This window comes from Photinus pyralis, unplaced genomic scaffold (assembly GCF_008802855.1).
Source record: "Photinus pyralis isolate 1611_PpyrPB1 unplaced genomic scaffold, Ppyr1.3 Ppyr1.4_LG9, whole genome shotgun sequence".
Taxonomy (NCBI): Eukaryota; Metazoa; Arthropoda; class Insecta; order Coleoptera; family Lampyridae; genus Photinus; species Photinus pyralis.
This window is the reverse complement of record NW_022170878.1, coordinates 11648755-11670674: the sequence shown is the minus strand read 5'-3', so window position 1 is coordinate 11670674 and position 21920 is coordinate 11648755. Positions and strand designations below refer to the sequence as shown.

Sequence of the window (21920 nt, the reverse complement as noted above, 5' to 3'; positions counted from 1 at the left end):
TACGTTACTAGAATACCTACAATACGAAGCGCCCTCTATTCGACAAAAGGTATTGTGAAGGGTGTTTTCTTGTCCCACTAAAACTTGCACGCAAGCAACGCCTTTAATTGCGTAATTAAGCCATAACCGATCAGTAAAATGCGTATCGCATTTTTCAGCTCGCTGAACAAAGTGCGTAATTAAAAACGGTCTCTCACGCAGATCTCGAATATGGAAATAGGGAGCGAGTTTCCCTTTACAAAACGCCGTGTTTGCCTTATAATGGAATTTAAATACCTTCTCGGCGGGGACCATTAATTATAGTAGCTTTTGCGGCGCGTATCTAATAACACCCTTCTGCCCGAATTCAGATGGATAATTGATTCTATTTGGAAGTGTTTATCGAAGAACGTTTCGCATGAACGGCGATTCTCATTTATTTTCCCTCCCACAAACTTGTAAAATATGTGTCATCATTGTTCGCACATCAATTTATTTATACGCGTCCCATACATTCATCGTCGAACACACCATTCACCCATTCCACGAGGTCTCAATTTTGAGATCTTAAGCCTCGGACGGATGATTAGTACTTAGTTTAAAACCACCGTCACGTCTCTGAATTTTAGTTATCGTTCCCCAAGAACTTACACTTAATTTACCGAATTAATAATGTCAATAAGATTAATTAGCAATTAAACATGTATAATTAAAACTGCTGCATAATTAATTTATACATTGTGATGACCACTTGCGCTAATTAAGTGGAAAAGTCACACAATAGGAGGTTAGGAGCGGTAGCTAAAATTGAATTCGGCGCAAGTAATCAAATTAATTACGGTCTTAAATTGGAACTGCAATTAGCATACAACTGTTAGGTTCCCGAATTCAAATCAAATCAATTTTAACAGCAGTTCTTCAAAAAAAATTATGCTGCATGAGAAGGTTCCAATTAAGCAACCTTGGCACCTAATTTACGCAATTAATAATCGCAATTAAATTAATTAGCAACTACGGGTGTATAATAATTACTTAAATTAAATTAAATTATGATTGTAAGTCAATTAATAAATTTAATTGGCGTCTAAATTTGGGAAAAGTGTAATTGAAATCGACACTTGTACGTTCCCGAATTTAAATCAATTCAATTTCAATAACCAGTGCCTCATTGAAAAATGTTGCTGTGTGAGAAGCTTCCTATTAAGGAACTTTGACACCTAATTTACGCAATCTCATTCAAATTAATTAGTATCTAAAGGTGTATAATAATTACTAGAGTAAGTCAATTAATACATTTAATTAGCGTCTGAAATTGGGAAACGTGTAATTGAAATCGACTCTTGTACGTTCCCGAATTTAAATCAATTCAATTTTAACAACCAGTGCCTCCTGAAGAATTCTGTTGCATGAGAAACTTCCTATTAAGGAACTTTGACACATAATTTACGCAATTAATCATCTCATTTAAATTAATTAGCAACTAAGAGTGTATAATTATTTCTGGAATATAATTTTGCCGCTTTTAAGTCAATTAATAAATTTAATTAGCGTCTGAAATTGGGAAAAGTGTAATTGAAATCGACTGTTGTACGTTTCCGAATTTAATTCAATTCAATTTAAACAATCAGTGCCTCCTGAAGAATTCTGCGGCATGAGAAACTTCCTATTAAGGAACTTTGACACCTAATTTACACAATTAATCATCCCATTTAAATTAATTAGCAACTAAGAGTGTATAATTATTTCTAGAATATAATTTTGACGCTTTTAAGTCAATTAATAAATTTAATTAGCGTCTGAAATTGGGAAAAGTGTAATTGAAATAGACTGTTGTACGTTTCCGAATTTAATTCAATTCAATTTAAACAATCAGTGCCTCCTGAAGAATTCTGCGGCATGAGAAACTTCCTATTAAGGAACTTTGACACCTAATTTACACAATTAATCATCCCATTTAAATTAATTAGCAACTAAGAGTGTATAATTATTTCTAGAATATAATTTTGACGCTTTTAAGTCAATTAATAAATTTAATTAGCGTCTGAAATTGGGAAAAGTGTAATTGAAATCGACTGTTGTACGTTTCCGAATTAAAATCAATTCAACTTTAACAACCAGTGCCTCCTGAAGAATTCTGCTGCATGAGAAACTTCCTATTAAGGAACTTCGACACCTAATTTACGCAATTAATCATCTCATTTAAATTAATTAGCAACTAAGAGTGTATAATTATTACTAGAATATAGTTTTGACGCTTGCAAGTCAATTAATAAATTTAATTAGCACCTGAAATTGTGAAAAGTGTAATTGAAATCGAGTATTATGTTCCCGAATTTAAATCATTTCAATTCTGTTGCAAGAGAAACCTCATATTGAGAAACTTTTGACGCTTATTTGACGCAATTAATAAATGTTAATTAAACTAATTAGCAATTAGAATCTGAAGATTTAATTGACACGCACAGTTTCCAGCTTCTTGTTCTCCTAACACAAAGTACACATTTACAAATTTTTGTATCCGGGTCTCAGATCCCAGACACTTGTAGAATTGGGTGGCACACGCATTCTCAGGGGCTATGTTTTCCCGACACAAATATTCTCATCTAAAAATTTTTGCATCAGAATCCCAGAAATTAACACACCCATTCTTGAGCGTTTGTTCTCCTAATACAAATTAAAAATGTTAGCATCAGGATCGTCGAAGCAAACAGACGTAATGATTGATGGAATCGGTTGAAAGGCTCACTTTCAAATGTGGATACGAATTTCTCTTTTAAAAATCGTGGTATCAGGATTACAGCAACGGAACAGGTCGTAGAATGCATTGGCATGTCCTCGTAACACAAATTTAAAACTTCTCCCTTGATACAAGACCATAGAAATGCTAGATTTTTAATGCGCTACGCTCTCTGCCTCGTTGACTTGTAGTTGCTCCTTAGGTGCTCAGATAAAGCGTGAATATCCCATCAACATCAAAATCGATACGTTACCTGAATTATACCTTAAAATCAATAAATACTGTCAAATGCGTCTAATACATCGTCTGCTTTATTTATGATGCAAACGTTATAGGTTATAATTTAAATAAAATAAACAATGCAAGTATCGAAGGTTGACAGAACTGGGGCTAGATAACAAGGTATTCTGATTTAGCACTCGCACACCATGCTATCCTTATACCAAAATCAAACGTGTAAGTTGAAATTTGACAGGAGATATCTGTTTTTTCGTATAAAAGTTGGAACGACAAAGTGTAAAGAACTACCTTAAAAATTGCCGATGGTACGTGAACGAGAGGAGGCCGTAAAGAGAAATATGTTTGAATATTTATGTATTTCTAAAGTTTCGGCTGATAGATGTCGCCCCAAAGTTCCTCCCATGAGAACGTTGGCCGCCGAAATAAATTGCGCGCGATATTTTATTAAACGTCGACCCTTTCGTGTATCATCAAATGAATTAAGACCAAATATCTCCCACGGGATCCCACACGTAACTCTTATAAATTACATACGTTTAACGTTTTCGTCATCCGTTCACCCTTTTTTTTTCTTAAGCCGCACGCCACGTTCCGTTACTTTCAGTTCGGGAAACTTATCAGAAGTTACGTTGAGAGTGCGGAGGTCTCGCGGGACCTTAACGTTTTTCTATTGAAAGGGACAAAGGGTCCAGGACGGGATAAAGTTTAGAATTTGATATTCTCGCGCGAGCGATCCGATGCTGGCGCGTTTTGTAAATGTGAGACGGGAGAGTATTTTAAAGGAACCTCTCTTTGTATTTATTCCCATTAAGTGAGTTTAAGTTTCTGCATTCGAAACGCGACACTATCGCAAGTCGCTACATTAATTATATTATTTACTTGGACTTGGACCTAACTAAATATTCCCTTTTTCTGGTGCATTGACCGAACCAAAAGGCATCCTAGATACCACAATGAAGTGGCCCCAGAGAAAATAAAGAAAGGCAGATTCTGATACAACAATTGTAATGCTTTGAAACAGCCCCATTTATTATATGCTCCTGCTGTACTTCCCGAAGGAGCAGCGAATTATATTCTCCTGATAGAAAAGTTGCAAGAGTTCGAACGAAGATAAAATCATTTCTCGGGAGCACAGAAAAGTAAGTACGTCATTTATTATGATCTCTATGTAACCAGACAATGGTTAAAACACCTATAATCCGTGAATTAGGAGAGATACCTCCTCTTATATTATGTTCTCCTAATACAGAATTTCTAAACGAAAATAAAGTAATAGAATATTCCGTTGATAGAAAAAAAATTCTCTATCTATTGGACTTAGCCCTCATGATCAATCATGTTCTCCTGGTGACTGACAGAAGCTGTATAACCAATAATACCTCCTCGAAGAGTATATTCTCTTTGAATCAATAGGGCCGTAAGTTCTAGAGTTTCATGTGGCTCCAGAAATTCAAGGAATTCAGATGTCGAAAGGCTCAAAAGATTCAAGAGAATCTCCTGAACGGTACCAGTAGGGTACTGGTACATGTTCTATCAGTGAAAATGGGGGGGGGGGGGGCAGATTGATAACTGTAAGCATACACGAATCATTGAGATTGGATTTAGTTGGATTCTGGCGCACCTAGAAAAACGTGTAGAGTTTAAACACATGCAAATGTATGTTTGGGATGAAGGGGGGGGGGGGGGGGGAGATTTATCAGGTAAATTATAAAGCCACGAACACTTAATATTTAAAGTGAGTTGCGAAAATTCTGGTGTCTTCAAGAAAAATTTGCGTGTCAACGAAAAACGGCTTACTTCTTTTATAAACGAAAATAGAGGGGGGGGGGCAGATTTATAGCGCAAATCATGCAGCCACGAACCGTCGTGATTTGAAGTAGATCGTCCAATTGCATGCGAAAAAAAAATTGAATGTCAACGCTTATGTGTGAAAAACAAAAAAAGGTTATATTGCTTGAATGGGGGGGTGGAGGGGCGGATGTCCAAATTTATAATGTAAATTTTAAGGCCACGAGCCGTTGGGATTAGATGTGTCAAAAATTCCGGCGCATCTAACTGAAAACTTTGTGTCGACGATATAGCTAAAAAAAACAGAAAAAGAGATGTTATGTGAAATTGAGGGGGGGGGGGGCAGATTTATAGCGTGCATTATCAAGCCACTAACCATTGAGATGTGAAACGACTCGGACAATTGTATGCGAAAATGCTGCCGCTCTCAAGAAAAAGAAAACGTGGGGTTTCAACGATAAGTTAAAAAAAATTGGTTTATGGGGGTGGGGGTCTAGATTTGTAACCTGAATTATGAAGCGGAAAGAGGGGGTTATACACAAAAATTGTGAGAGTGCGAAGCATTACAATTTCGTATTAAAGGAAGATTACATGCGAGAAATTCACACTTCGTTTCCATATTCCAAATTCTTTACTTTTTTGAATTTTTAAAAAATCTCAGAATAATTTTTTATCTGCTCAGTTTTAGAGGAACAGAGTTTTTAGTTTTTATGTATAACCTCCTTGAATTTTGTAATTTTAAAAAATGTTCTGGTTTTACTTTTATGAAAAGCCCCAATTCCCTGTTCAAATTTTTGCGTATTTTTGAATTTTCAGAAGCCTTAATTTCTTGGAAAATAAGACGTGTTTGTCGTAAATGCGTAAACGTTGCAACCTTCTTAATCAAGTAAATTGATCAAAGTCGGCGTGACCTTTAAAGAATTAAAGGATGAAAAATACGACAAGTGCAGCCCGAGGAAGGCGGGACCAGTTGCCTTTTTCGACTCATTGCTATAAAAGCTGGCGGCTATTTTCACTTTTCGTAAGAATGAAGTGGCTGCTGCTCTTACTTGTGTGCCTCGGCGCCAGGGTTGATGGACAAGGGGGTGAGTAACCTAGTGCCAAAGGGACGTCAATTGCAGTTTGTATGTTTTCAGGGGAAAATACTCCTTGCGAATTCGTCGGAATCAAGATACCGGGTACCATTTGCAAGGCGGCGTGTTCGCTCGCAGTCTATCCTTCGGGAACATGCGCTGCCACCTTCGTATGCTGTTGGAGTGCCAGAAGCGCCCCATACTGATCGCATTGTTTTGATTCTCTGATTCTCTTCTTCTCATTTTTGAAATAAATGCTTTGCAATGTCGTGTAAATTCTGTGATCCTGATACAAGTGCATTCACAAGAGAAATTTGGGCGCTTTAGAAGGTGCGTGCCAATAAAATGGACAACTTCTTACGTCTCTGTGATCCTGATACAGTTTCTATATGAGATCGGAGTACATAAAGCTTGAGAATGTACTGCATATACTCCAAAAACTCCCTGCTTTTCTCTAATACAAAACTTTTTAAATAAACAATTTGTACTGGGAGAACATGACGTTTGAGAAGGCGTGAGCTAATAGATTCTACAGCTTATATGATCTTGATACAACAATTTCTGCATGAGAAAGAAAGAAAATTCCACAACTTTCTGTGATCCTGCTAGAACCGTTTAAATGAAAGATTTGGAAGAATATACCGCTTGAGAAGGTGTGTGCCGATAAATTCTGAAAAATGTTACGTATCTATGATCCTGATACATCAATTTCTATCGCTATATTACGCTTTATAATATAACTATATAACTGTGATCCTAACACAAAGTTTTTTGTATCTAGAAAACAAAACGCTTGAGATTGTATGTTCCAACATACTTTCTGTACTCCTGATACAATAATTTTGGATGAGACGTTTGTATAAAGAGAACGTAACGCTTAAGAATGTGTGTGCTAATAAATTTTACGTCTCTGTGCTCCTAATACAAACACGTTTAGATGAAAAATTTGAACCGGGAAACATAACGTTTAAACAGTTGGGTGTCCATAAATTCTGGAAAATCTTGAGCTTCTATGATCCTAATACAACACTTTCTAGATGAAAAATTTTAATTGGGAAAGTATAACGTTTCAGAATCGATGTGCTAGTAAATTTCCCCTGCTTCCTGCCCTTCTGTGATCCCGATACAAAGCTTTTTAGAGGACAATTTTGTATTGGGCGAACATAAAGCTTGACAATGTGTATTTAAGTAAATTCCTCAATTTGGTGCGTCTCTATGATCCCGATACAACAATCCGTAGATGAGAAATGTTGTATCGAGAAAACATAACCTTTGAGAATGTGGGTGCCAATACATTCATGCGTTTCTGGGATCCTAATACAAAGATTTTTAAATGAGAAATTTGTATGAGAAAAGCACAACGCCTGAGAAGGTGTGTGCCAACAAATTCTACAAGATCTTGAGTTTCTATGACCCTGATAAAATTGTTCCACTAATTCTACAATTCCTGCAGGGGTATCTCTAAAAAGCATTAGGCGCGATCCATACTATCCGTACCGCCACCGTTCCGTCACCGCACCGTCAACGAAATGTCAATTGCACTACACTTTCACGTCACCGTCACGTCTCCGTCCGGACCGTCAAAATTGATCTGAGAATATTTTACGTGTCGGTGCCTGCCGGTTACCTGTCTGTGCCACTCCGTAATTGCGCGCAAGTCTGTTGAGGGCCCAGAACAAGAGAGGGATAATAAATAAATAAATGACGCTTTAAAAGGTGTGAAGGTGTGATAATGCAATAATTTCTACATGAGCAATATGTATCGGGAGCACATAACGCTTGCAACTGTATGTACCAAGAAGTTGGCTTTCCATAATCCGGACACAACTATTAGATGAAGAACTTGTATCGGGAGAACATAACGCTTAAGAATGTGCGTGTGCCATTAATTCCATAACTTCCTGCGTTTCTGCGATCCTGATAAACATATTTTTAAACGAGAAATTTGTATTGGGAAAACAAAGCTTGTTGGCTTTCTACCTTCTATCTACCTACCCTTTACCTTCTCTCTGCCTTCTTTATATCTGCTCTCTACCTGATTTCTACCTGCTCTCTGCTTTCTCTCTATCATATGTGATCCTAATACGAAGATTTTTAAATAAAAATGTGTATGGGGATAATATAACGCTTGAGTGAGTGCCAATAAGTTCTACAAAATCTTGAGCTTCTATAAGCCTGACAGCTATTTGTATCGGGAGAACATAACGCTTGAGAATCTACCAAAACTTGTTACGTTTCTGTCATCCTTATATAATTTGGGGTGTGTACATTTTACAAATGGGTAAGTACTGCGAAATTTGTGTGAGGAGAACATTACGCTTCAGAACTCAGTAAATTGTACACAGGCTTTCCTACAACCTTGATACATCATAATCTGTTAACAGATCAATTTGTATCAGGAGAGCATAATTTTTGAAACGGTGCTCAATTCAATTAATTTTAGTTTAATTTCTGACTACGGCTCTTTAGCTTTAATAGCGCTTCCTCAACAGTGATGAATGAAAAAATTGATTGTGAATGTCTTTGGAGGGAGGATGTATCACTTCTTTTTTTCCTTGGGGTGGTATTCCCCCCGGTGGTACCTTCATTCAAAACGTTTAGAACCATCAAAATTTGTGGTAGGCATGTTCGGGGGAGTGCCATCGCAGTTTCTTTTCCTCAGGAGCATTCCACACCAATCTCCCCCAGGAAAAGGAGCGATAGTATTTAAAAAAAATGATCACACGTACTGGGGGCTGTGAATATCTTGAAGGGAGTGTACATTAGCGGGAGGTTTGGGGGGTATGGAAAATCCCCCAGGTAAAATAAGCTTCGATGGCTCTTTCTCGAGAATGATGATGAAAAAACTGATTGTTGATATCTTGGGGGGAGGATAGATCGGTGGGGAACGACTGAAGTTCTTTTTTCTCCCGGGGGTATTGCCCACACCCTCTCCCCCCAATGTCACGTGCTCGTTTCAAAACCATTTGAAACACAATATTTGTGGCGATCATGTTCAGGTGAGAGCCATTGTAGATGTCTTGGAGACAGGGTGCAGCGCTGGGGAATGATCGAAGTTCATATACCCCCAGACCCCCCGCGGAAAAGGAGCGTCGATGGTATTTCTTAAAAAAAAGGTACGGAGGGTTGTGTGTACCTTGAGGGAGTATACATCACCGGGGTGTCTGGTGGGTAAGAAATACTCCCCAAGCAAAAGAAGCTTCGATGGGTCTTCCTCGAGCATGCTGATGAAAAAACTGGCTGTAAATCTCTTTAGGGGAGGATGCGTCACCGGGTAACCATCGAAGCTCCTTTTTCCTGAGGACCTAACTCCCCCAGGAGAAGTAGCTTCGACGGATTACCTAAAGAAGCGTACTAAGGGTTGTGAATATCTTGAGGAGGTGTACATTTCCGAAGGGTCTGGGGGGTATGGAATATCCCACAGACAAAAGAAGCTTCGATAGCTCTTCCTCGAGGATGATGACGAAAAAACCGATTGTAGATATCTCGAAGGGAGGATGCATTACTGGGGAATGATCGAAGCTTTTTTTTCCCGTGGAGGGTATTCCCCTCCGGTGGTGTGGTGATCATGCTCGGGGGAGAGCCATCGAAGCTGCTTTTCCTGAGGAGCATTCCACACCAGTCTCCTCCAGGAAAAGGAGCTTCGATGGTATTTCTTAAAAAAACGTACGGGGGGTTGTATGTGTCTTAAGGGGGTGTACATCACCGGGGGGGGGGGGGGGGACTTCGATTGTTCTTTCTCGAGAATGATGATGAAAAAACTGATTGTAGATGTCTTGGAGGGAGGATGTATCACAGGGGAAAGATCGAAGTTTGTTTTTTTTCCGTGGAGGGTATTCCCCCCTGGACCCCCCAGAGGTACGTTCCAATTTAATTTCTGACGTGTAATTCTAATTTTCCCAACAGAAAACTCAATTTTCTGCTAGCAGGCTAACATAACGTAGGTTAACAATTAGAAAGGTGGCCTCGATCCAATCCGAACCGAGGATCTCCACTGACGGCGTCGTTTCGTATGGTTCTATGGTGGAATTGTCACAAATTATCTAATCAGTGAACGGTGACAGTTATCGCTACTATCTGCGAGTAATTCATAAACGATTACCCACAGTTGGAAATGGCGACGCTTCCTCCGACGACGTTCAGAAACGACGGCAGGAAAAGAAGGTGGAAGCTGGAGGATTCTTGTCTGAGTTGCGGTAAAGCTTTACCACCCGAAATTGCGCGACTGACCTTCACTTGCAGTGAAATGCGCCGTGCCGATCGCCGACGTCATCGCCGTACGATACATGTTCAAGAAGTCCGACCCGAAGAAGTTTCAGGTGGTGTACGCGAGGCGGGGGAGGAAGAACGTGTGGAGACCTTGCGTTGTGACCTTCCGCCATGACAGTCCGAGCGTCGTGATCGAATGGACGGAGACGATACGGCATGAGATCAACCGTAAGGCTTGAGGTGTGTTTGCGCGTTTTGAGTTGGTGCGTTTTTAGAGTTGGTGGAGAGGCCCAGGCGGATACTGATGTTTGTGAATCCGTTCGGTGGAAAGAGGCGCGGGTTGAAGATCTACGAGAACTACGCTAGGCCCCTTTTCGATCTGGCCGGCGTCGATTTGAGCGTGGTGGTGACGAAGAAGAAGAATGAGATTCGGGACGCGTTGGAGGAGGATGATAAGTTGGATGGGGTAGACGCGGTGGTGTGCGTCGGTGGTGATGGTACCGCCGGGGAGGTGTTCACCGGGCTGATTTTGCGCGAGTGTCGTCTGAATGGTGTTAACCCTCATAATCCCAGTGTGGCCATACCGAAGCCGAAGGTAAAGGTGGGAGTGGTACCTGGGGGTAGCACGGACACCACCAGCTACTGCTTGCATGGTACGACAGATGTCATTACTGCCCTGCTCCATATCGTCATGGGGGCGTCGCTGGGGTTGGACCTAATTTCCGTGCACCACGAGGATCGATTGCTCCAGATGAGCTCGAACGTCATCAGTTACGGATTTCTGGGCGATATCAGTTACTACAGTGAGAAGTTGCGTTGGATGGGGCCGACTCGCTACGAGTATGTCGGTGAGTTCCCGCTTGGTCCTCCGCCGTTGTGCATGTCGTTCCGTTTCAGGTACACGGAAGATGCTTGGTGGTAACGGCTACGAAGGAACGGTCAGCATTCTCGGCAACGAGATTGACGAGAACCAAAGCAAGTGCTACCAACACTGTAGCAGATGCGCCTCAGGAAATCACGACGATAACAAAGACAAGTGGATTGACATCTCGAGCAATTTCTTCCTACTCGCCGGCGCGAACATGAGCTGCGCGGGCAGCAGAAATCCTCACGGTTTGGCACCCTACTGCCACTTGGGTGATGGCTACCTAAACGTGCTCATAGTCCACCAGACCTCCCTGTACCAGAGGCTACGAACTTTCCAGCGTTTCAGCCAGAGCTCTTACACCATGGCCGACCTATCTCACGTCGAGACCTACCGAGGCAAGGAACTGAGGTTCAAAGCCGGCAAAGTGCGGGGCCGTTGGAATTGCGACGGAGAACCACTCCTCGACACGGACATTCGCGCTAGGTACCCACGCCAGAAAAAAATGGTCGCTATAATCTGACCTCTTTCAGAGTCCACCGCCAGCTAATCGACGTTTACAGTCGCGGAGTCGCGAATGACTAAATTTCAGGTCTCTTTAATTTCACGAATTAGATCAATAACCGCCTACTGCGAGGAAAATTTCAAAGAGAACATCAATCACTCGGTTGTCAACGTAAACCGAAATCAATCATAAGCGCATAAAAGAATCGGAAACAGAATCCGCGTCGTTTTCTCCCGGGGCATGGTTTATCATTCAATTTTTTGTAAGTGTATTATTACTAGGATTATTAAACAGCGTTTCAACAATTTGTTTTTGTTACCTGCTGTAACTGCGTACCCTATACCGTACATGTCTGCTATTTTGGATCAACAATCTCAGATTACGACCAATATTCATAATTTAATTCACGAAATATCTTTGAATATTGTAAAGTTTCTCTCTTCTCATATTTCAATGAAATTATAAAGTGGAGACCCTAAAAAATACAGCCGCGTATCCTGTCTCGCACATATATGCTATTTTAGATCATCAGTTTCGGATGACGGCCAAAAATCATAATTTAATCACAAATTCCCGTGGGACGTCAATTCCGCTTCAACCCCAAGGGCGTAAACATGCAAAGATTGTTGTATTTGGCTGAGGAGGCTATTTTCTGCACTCAAGAGAAACGTTCCTATTCTTACAGCCTGTGTACCAAGGTAATATCAAGTGACAAGGAGTGTTTCGAAGAATTGCTACCAGGAACGCATAATCTATAAAGAGATCTCAACAGAAGTGTACCAGAACTTTATTTTCAAAATAAATGTTAGAACATCTGATGTTAGCTTAAACTTCCGTATGAAAGAATATAATGGGGAGGTGTTTCTGCTCCTAATACAAGGCAAATCTATTAGAAAAAAACTTTTGCATTTTATGTTGGTGCCAGGAGAACATAACACATTGGAGAAATACTCTAACACATTAGTTGAAGTTTCCATATAAGAACTTCTGGTCCTAATTCGTGCAGTTTCTAATGGAGTAATGTTGCAGATTTTTTCTGGCTATCATAGATAAATGTTTTAGAACTATATTACTTTTTATATGAAGAGAATGGAGAGGAGATGTTTATGTTCCAAATACACAGAGCGCCCTGTAATCTACGATTTTCGATTCAAAAGTTGTCAGGATAACTGAAATGAGTTGAAATATTTAATGGCAAAAGAACATTTTTCAACTACTCCAAATGTTTACTATTGTATCAGGATCACAAAAACGCAAACAGATAGTTTACAAACTGTTTACGTATCATGTTCTTAATAAAACCCGAAAAGTTATCAAAAAAGCATCTTCTCACTATCGTGTTCTCCTGATGCATAGAATACTTGTATCAAGATCATAGAAACGCGAGGAACACCAAAACCCACTCTATTTTGCCCCGCATCTACGTTAATCGTTTTGAAAGTAAAGGTTTCACCGGGGGGTCTGGGGGGTATAGAAAGCTCCCCAGTTTTCAAAGGTAAATGAAGATGGACACTTTCTTTTTTCTGGGGTTATTCCTTACCCCAAAGACCCCCCGGGTTCAGCATTCTTCCCAAAAATGTATAGTGTCCATAGCACTTAGACCATAATGTTTTAGAAGGGTGTTTAGGGTTGAACGATTTGAAGGTAAATGTTTCACCGGAGGGTCTGTGGGGTATGGAATGGGTATGGAATACCCCCCAGTGATTCCTTACCCCAATACCCCCGGTTCTGCATTCCTCCCAAAAATGTACAGTGTCAATAGCACACCATAATTTTTTAGAGGAGTGTTTAGGGTTGAACGTTTTGAAGGTAAAGGTTTCACCGGGGGGTCTGGGGGGTATGGAATACCCCCCAGTGTTCAAAGGAAAATGAAGATGAACTCTTTCTTTTTTCTGGGGTTATTCCTTACCCCAAAGACCTCTCGGTTCTGCATTATTCCCGAAAATGTAGTGTTCATAGCACTTACACCATAATTTTTTAGAAGGGTGTTTAGGGTTGAACGTTTTGAAGGTAAAGGTTTCACCGGGTGGTCTGGGGGGTTTGGAATACCCCCCAGTGTTCAAAGGTAAATGAAGATGAACTTTTTCTTTTCTTCTGGGGTTATTCCTTACCCCAAAGACCCACCGTTTCGGCATTATTCCCGAAAACGTACAGTGTCAATAGCACTTACACCATAATTTTTTAGAAGGGTGTTTAGGGTTGAACGTTTTGAAGGTAAAGGTTTCACCGGGTGGTCCGGGGGGTATGGAATACCCCCCAGTGATCAAAGGTAAATGAAGATGAACTCTTTCTTTTTTCTGGGGTTATTCCTTACCCCAAAGACCTCTCGGTTCTGCATTATTCCCGAAAATGTAGTGTTCATAGCACTTACACCGTAAATTTTTTAGAAGGGTGTTTAGGGTTGAACGTTTTGAAGGTAAAGGTTTCACCGGGGGGTCTGGGGGGTATGGAATACCCCCCAGTGATCAAAGGTAAATGAAGATGAACTCTTTCTTTTTTCTGGGGTTATTCCTTACCCCAAAGACCTCTCGGTTCTGCATTATTCCCGAAAACGTACAGTGTCAATAGCACTTACACCATAATTTTTTAGAAGCGTGTTTAGGGTTGAACGTTTTGAAGGTAAAGGTTTCACCGGGGGGTCTGGGGGGTATGGAATACCCCCCAGTGTTCAAAGGTAAATGAAGATGAACTCTTTCTTTTCTTCTGGGGTTCTTCCTTGCCCCAAAGACCCACCGGTTCGGCATTATTCCCGAAAACGTACAGTGTTCATAGCACTTACACCGTAATTTTTTAGAAGGGTGTTTAGGGTTGAACGTTTTGAAGGTAAATGTTTCACCGGGGGGTCTGGGGGGTATGGAATACCCCCCAGTGTTCAAAGGTAAATGAAGATGAACTCTTTCTTTTCTTCTGGGGTTATTCCTTACCCCAAAGACCCACCGGTTCGGCATTATTCCCGAAAACGTACAGTGTCAATAGCACTTACACCATAATTTTTTAGAAGGGTGTTTAGGGTTGAACGTTTTGAAGGTAAAGGTTTCACCGGGGGTCTGGGGGGTATGGAATACCCCCCAGTGTTCAAAGGTAAATGAAGATGAACTCTTTCTTTTTTCTGGGGTTATTCCTTACCCCAAAGACCCGCCGGTTCGGCATTATTCCCGAAAACGTACAGTGTTCATAGCACTTACACCATAATTTTTTAGAAGGGTGTTTAGGGTTGAACGTTTTGAAGGTAAAGGTTTCACCGGGTGGTCTGGGGGGTTTGGAATACCCCCCAGTGTTCAAAGGTAAATGAAGATGAACTTTTTCTTTTCTTCTGGGGTTCTTCCTTGCCCCAAAGACCCGCCGGTTCGGCATTATTCCCGAAAACGTACAGTGTCAATAGCACTTACACCATAATTTTTTAGAAGGGTGTTTAGGGTTGAACGTTTTGAAGGTAAAGGTTTCACCGGGGGGTCTGGGGGGTATGGAATACCCCCCAGTGTTCAAAGGTAAATGAAGATGAACTCTTTCTTTTCTTCTGGGGTTCTTCCTTGCCCCAAAGACCCACCGGTTCGGCATTATTCCCGAAAACGTACAGTGTTCATAGCACTTACACCGTAATTTTTTAGAAGGGTGTTTAGGGTTGAACGTTTTGAAGGTAAAGGTTTCACCGGGTGGTCTGGGGGGTTTGGAATACCCCCCAGTGTTCAAAGGTAAATGAAGATGAACTTTTTCTTTTCTTCTGGGGTTCTTCCTTGCCCCAAAGACCCGCCGGTTCGGCATTATTCCCGAAAACGTACAGTGTCAATAGCACTTACACCATAATTTTTTAGAAGGGTGTTTAGGGTTGAACGTTTTGAAGGTAAAGGTTTCACCCGGGGAGTCTGGGGGGTATGGAATACCCCCCCCCCCCAGTGTTCAAAGGAAAATGAAGATGAACTTTTTGGCGTTATTCTCTACCCCAAAGACGCCCCGGTTCTACATTCTTTCCGAAAATGTTTAGTGCCGTTCGAGGTGCCGTTAGTACTTACACCATAATTTTTTAGAAGGGTGTTTAGTGGGGAACGTTTTGAAGGTGAACGTACCGGGGAGTATGTATACAGGTACATGACGATTTTTTTTCCTGGGGAGTACCTATTCCATACCATATGGGGGGAGACGTGCAAAAAATGGATTCTTTGTTACTCCCATGTACGCATCACCTTTTTTTTACACATTTCGAGTTACTGCATTTCCCTGTTGCTAAATTCATTTTTGAAAATATGCATTCCAAAATTGAAATTTTTAGGAGAGTAACAAGTGCGTGAGAAGTTGAAAGTTGAATTCATACGTTGTCTACCTTCTTTTTGACTAGTATGGCTAAATGCGATATTTCGATTATAAGTGACATCGCGTACAAGGATACAATGTAATTTAATATGAAGAACAAGCAAGTAAACAGGTAAATCAAGCTGTCACTAATGAATGTCAACGTGAGGGCTTGTAGCTTGTATAGATTACATTTTTATGATGTTTGCTAGGGACACTGCTGCAAATTTAGTACAAATCCGTGCGGCCATCCGCTCTCGAAATCATCTCCATAGCATTTTTTAAACGCCACGATTAATAGCGTATATATACTTAATAACCTAACTATTGCCATTCGTGATCAATTTATTAGCCCATTACGTGTCAAGGACTATCGATGCAGCGCCACGTAAAACAAATTAATATCAGCGTCGTCGAGGTTTTTAATTAATCTCCCGACACAAATTGTTTATTATTCCGATTTCATTCTCAACTCGACCGGCTGGCTGGCCGCTGGAGGACGACGTTTACCTCCAAAATCGAATTAATCCCTTACGATTCGAACATCGAACAAAAGGACAGTTCTAATTACTATAAACTATACATACAGGATGCGCAGTCAAATATTTGGCCTCTATTCTCCGGTTTCGAAAAGAAAACTATCATCATGCTTCCGCCCGTTTCCGCCCCGACATACAGCGCCTTTACGTATTAGTGCCGACCATTTCTTTCTGTGGCCATCTTCATCAATTTCGCCCCAAATTAAGTGCTTAAAGCTATCACAATGGTTTATTTCACAAGTACTTTATAATCAAATTTTTCAAATCTCACTCGACGTCATCAACGTATAATAGTCAATTTCGATTACTCCACCAAAACGATTCAGACGTGTTTTTTCAATTGCACTTGTTAATGTAATGAGACCTTTATGTGTTACAAGTACCTGTCTTTTAGAGGATTCAAAAAAATAGTCATAAAGAGAGAATAATTACAGAGCATTCTACCATTGTATATATTAATATTGATTCTGCAAAGAATTATTAGTGTTGTCACTCAGAGACTTGCTATAACTTATAATATAACTTGTTATAACAAGTCTCTGGTTGTCACTCATAAGGCAAATCACGAAAGACTTGAAGCTTTTGTGGGAGAACGTAGCACGGGGGGGGGGGGGGGGGTATAGAATACTCCCCAGTATATTCTAAGATTCGATTACCCTTTCCCAAAGATTACCATGAGAGTGCTAGGACATATAGTTTGAATTTCTTAAAATATTTGGCAAGCTTAATGCATACGGAAATTTATTATTCAAGGGCAGTTTAAGGATTGTTTATACATTATTTAAACATAATCTATCAACGAAATAAAAATGTTCACAGTATTACGAAAGTTACAACCCCCGCACTCTAAGTATGCTGGAAGTTATAGTTTGAATAACTTAAAATATTTGGCAAGCTTAAAGCATACGGAAATTTATTATTCAAGGGCAGTTTAAGGGTTGTTTATACATTATTTAAACATAATCTATCAACGAAATAAAAATGTTCACAGTATTACGAAAGTTACAACCCCCGCACTCTAAGTATGCTGGAAGTGATAGTTTGAATAACTTAAAAAATTGAGCAAGCCTAAAGCATGCGGAAATTTATTATTCAAGGGCAGTTTAAGGGTTGTTTATACATTATTTAAACATAATCTATCAACGAAATAAAAATGTTCACAGTATTACGAAAGTTACAACCCCCGCACTCTAAGTATGCTGGAAGTGATAGTTTTAATAACTTAAAAAATTGAGCAAGCCTAAAGCATGCGGAAATTTATTATTCAAGGGCAGTTTAAGGGTTGTTTATACATTATTTAAACATAATCTATCAACGAAATAAAAATGTTCACAGTATTACGAAAGTTACAACCCCCGCATTCTAAGTATGCTGGAAGTGATAGTTTAAATTACTTAAAATATTTGGCAAGCTTAAAGCATACGGAAATTTATTATTGAAGGGCAGTTTAAGGGTTGTTTATACATTATTTAAACATAATCTATCAACGAAATAAAAATGTTCATGTATTACGAAAATTACAACCCCCCCGCATTCTAAGTATTCTATAAGTTATAGTGTGAATTACTTAAAATATTTGGCAAGCCTTAAAGCATACGGAAATTTATTATTGAAGGGCAGTTTAAGGGTTGTTTATACTTTATTTAAACATAATATGTCAACGAAATAAAAATGTTCATTGTATTACGAAAATTACAACCCCCACATTCTAAGTATTCTATAAGTTATAGTGTGAATTACTTAAAATATTTGGCAATTTTAAAGCATACGGAAATTTAGTATTGAAGGGCAGTTTAAGGGTTGTTTATACATTATTTAAACATAATCTATCAACGAAATAAAAATGTTCACTGTATTACGAAAATTACAACCCCCGCATTCTAAGTATTCTATAAGTTATAGTGTGAATTACTTAAAATATTTGGCAAGTTCAAAGCATACGGAAATTTATTATTGAAGGGCAGCATACGGAAATTTATTATTCAAGGGCAGTTTAAGGGTTGTTTATACATTATTTAAACATAATCGATCAACGAAATAAAAATGTTCACTGTATTACGAAAGTTACAACCCCCGCATTCTAAGTATTCTATGTTATAGTGTGAATTACTTAAAATATTTGGCAAGCTTAAAGCATACGGAAATGTATTATTCAAGGGCAGTTTAAGGGTTGTTTATACATTATTTAAACATAATCTATCAACGAAATAAATGTTCACTGTATTACGAAAGTTACAACCCCCGCATTCTAAGTATTCTATAAGTTATAGTGTGAACTACTTAAAATATTTGGCAAACATAAAGCATACGGAAATTTATTATTCAAGGGCAGTTTAAGGGTTGTTTATACATTATTTAAACATAATCTATCAACGAAATAAAAATGTTCACTGTATTACGAAAATTACAACCCCCGCACTCTAAGTATGCTGGAAGTGATAGTTTTTATAACTAAAAAAATTGAGCAAGCCCAAATCCTACGAAAATTTACTATTCAAGGGCAGTTTAAGGATTGTTTATACATTATTTAAACATAATCTATCAACGAAATGAAAATGTTCACAGTATTACGAAAGTTAAAACCCTCGCACTCTAAGTATGTTAGAAGTGACAGTTTGAATAACTTAAAAAATTGATCAAGCCTGAAGCATACGGAAATTTATTATTCAAGGGCAGTATAAGGATTGTTTATACATTATTTAAACATAATCTATCAAAGAAATGAAAATGTTCACAGTATTACGAAAGTTAAAACCCTCGCACTCTAAGTATGCTGGAAGTTATAGTTTGAATTAGGTACAATAATTATCGAGCCCTGCCTTGCCGGGGTGGGAATACCCCCCAGGAGAAAGAAGGTATCCTCCTTCAATTATTACAATCTACACAGGAGTATTTCATACCCCCCAAGATCCCCAGGTGATTTGAATGTATTTTTGTGTAAGTTCTAAGGGCATTAAACGTTTTCGTGAGGATTGTAGAACCGGAACGTCTGGAGGATTTGAAACACCCCCCAGGAGAATGAAGGTGTCCACCTTCATTTACATTCGTCCCCCCCAGACTCCCGATGATTTTAAATTGTTTTGTGTAAGGGCTAAGGGCACTAAACATTTTCGGGAGGTTTGTAGCACCGGTAGGTCTGAGGGGTATGGAATAACCCCCCAGGAGAAAGATGGTGTCCCCCTTCAATTACATTGTGCACAGGGGTATTTCATACCCCCCCCCCCCCCCCAGACCCCTAGGTGATTTGAATATATTTTTGTGTAAGTGCTAAGGGCACTCAACATTTTCGGGAGGATTGTAGAACCGGGAGGTCCGAAGGGTATGGAACACACCCCAGGAGAAAGAAAGAAAGAGTCAATCTTTATTTACATTCGTATACAGGGGTATATCATCCCCCCACACCTCCCGGTGATACGTTCACCCACAAAACGTTCAGCCCCAAACACTTCCAAAAAATTCTGGTGTAAGTGCTAAGGGCACTAATTATTTTCGGCAGAAATGTAAAACTGGTGATACCCCCCCTCCCCACCCTAATCCAAAGAAACCTTCAATTGAGCCCACAACTGTATCCAGTTGTGAATGTCCCCACTAAATTGCTTTCATTCGAGTCTAGGAAGTTACAATTTTCGCTTACTTGCCTGACTACCCCGGACCCACAACCGAACACTGCTCTTTTTCTCCTTAACCTTACTTCTGTCTTACATCAACCTTACCTTGGTGAACCACTCACGATACCCGTCGATGGTGTCCATTTCAGTCAGCAGATTCTCTTCTGTAACTGTTGTATCCTGCAGGAGAGGATTGTACAACTCATTGGCAGCTGCCTCCTTCTGTTGCAACATCTCCCAAACTATGTTTGCCGTTTGGAGATCCACCAAAATTCCGCATTTCTTTTTCAGTGTATCCATCTATGACACTCAAAAACTACAAAACATCGATACACTACTCGCGTATAAGCTCAATAGCACTCTTATTCTCCCACAGTTAGTTCGCTAAACACCATCAAAAACTGTCCTTTCACGGTCGCCAAAAATATTGTGACCATCATAAAAGACTAACCTTCTTGAACCCAGTCACCATGTCCGGAGCAACTGATAGTCGCTCTCTCTCTTTTACTATTGCACAAACTCTCCTAGTATCCTAGAGTCTCACTTTGAGCACCTTCAGATATCTCGATCTCCCTCAAACGATTTGTCTTTCGTAAAAGGCACGGTGGATATTCCTTTGTGCTCGACTCCACCATCCGTTGCATCCAAAGGCGAGACCGGCAGTAAATTTTAGGGTTTTTACCCTTCTCAGTTCTCTATCGATTTTCACGTCCTTCAAGAAAACTTATTGAATATAAAATTTTTCAATAGACCTCGGGCAGTCGATGTAGAAAGTTTGAAACTTCTTGCTGACACAATACAATATGGCTTTAGTTTGTTATACCTGCCGATGGAAAGGGGTTCAAACCCCTAAGATAATGCGCACCTTACAAGATGCAAATAAAATCAGTTCTTTTTTATACCTAATCTTTTGACTTTCAGAGGGAATAAATGCTGTGCAAGATGAGGCTATCAGTTTATAATCAAGTTAAGTATGGCAACAGAACCAGAATGAACTTAAAATAAAACATCAAAGTAAACTGACGATAATATCAATTTATTAACTAAAAATAAAAATAATAAACAGCAGAATGTTGTGCAGTAAAATTTAAGGGCGCAATAAAACAATCCGTTTACGCTTTCCAACATCATCGTGAATACAAAAGTGGAAAGGTTAAAAATCTGGGGAGGGCATCTTAAAAAAGGTCAGCAACTATCGGCCTGTAAAACGATCTTTCGTTATGGCAACGACTGTCGAGACGGATTAATGACACCTGAATGGGAAGGCGCTCGATCTTTAAAATTTTCGGCGCGGAAAATCGCTCCAAATTATATAAATAAGCGGGGAAGGCTGCCAGAACTTCCGTCGAAATAAAAACTTTACGAGGTGATAACGTATAAATGCTTTGGGCCAAAGTTTTTCGTAAATAATGTAGGAAGTTGTTTGGAATTAAGTGGGAAGGTGTATAATCTCAAGTTTTATGCAATTAATGCAAATTTTTATTTTGCGCGAAAGTCATTGGAAAACATATTTCCATGAGCAGAAAGATTGACACTGAACTCTTGAATTGTCGACGTTAAATATTGCCGGCAGTCAGCAAAAGTTTTTGAAGAGAGGGGAAGTTGCAAAAATAATTATTTTTTACTCCTCCAGAAGCAGAGGGAAAAATTGTATTTTGATCAGGAGCCCCCCCCCCCCACTTACAAAGGGACCACTACAACGAAGATTCGATGGGCCTCAGGACTGAACGTTTTGAGGGAGAGGGAGGGGTATTCTGTACCCCCCAGGCCCTCCGGTTCATCATTCCTCACCCAAAACAATTTCGGTTTTTGGCGCTTACAAATGGACCACCCAAACAAAGATTCCATGGTCCTTTGGTCCTTAAGTATCATTGTAGCCTTAAGGCTCAACGTATTGCGGAAGAACTTAGTACCAGGGTATCTGGGGAGTATGGAATACCCCCTACTGCACGAAAATATAATGTTATGGTAATGGTAAGGAAAGGACCATTGAATCCGAGAATCTGTCTTTTACCTGGGGGGTATTCCGTACCCCCCCAGACCCCCTGGTTCTACATTCTTCACCCAAAACAATTTCGGCTTTTGGCGCT

General features: G+C 39.8%; 2 protein-coding genes across 4 annotated transcripts in view; one reads left to right on the top strand and one right to left on the bottom strand.

The window, feature by feature from the left end:
* The window catches only part of LOC116180294 (probable 3',5'-cyclic phosphodiesterase pde-5), an 89966-nt gene that overhangs the window by 9992 nt on the left and 58054 nt on the right, over positions 1-21920 (bottom strand). The window lies entirely within an intron of this gene.
* Positions 9779-11875, top strand: LOC116180295 (ceramide kinase-like). Its single transcript, XM_031500208.1, has 5 exons — positions 9779-10013; positions 10060-10254; positions 10302-10874; positions 10924-11377; positions 11425-11875. Exons 1-5 carry the CDS (start codon positions 9932-9934, stop codon positions 11474-11476), a joined length of 1356 nt encoding a protein of 451 aa, XP_031356068.1. The 5' UTR covers positions 9779-9931; the 3' UTR covers positions 11477-11875.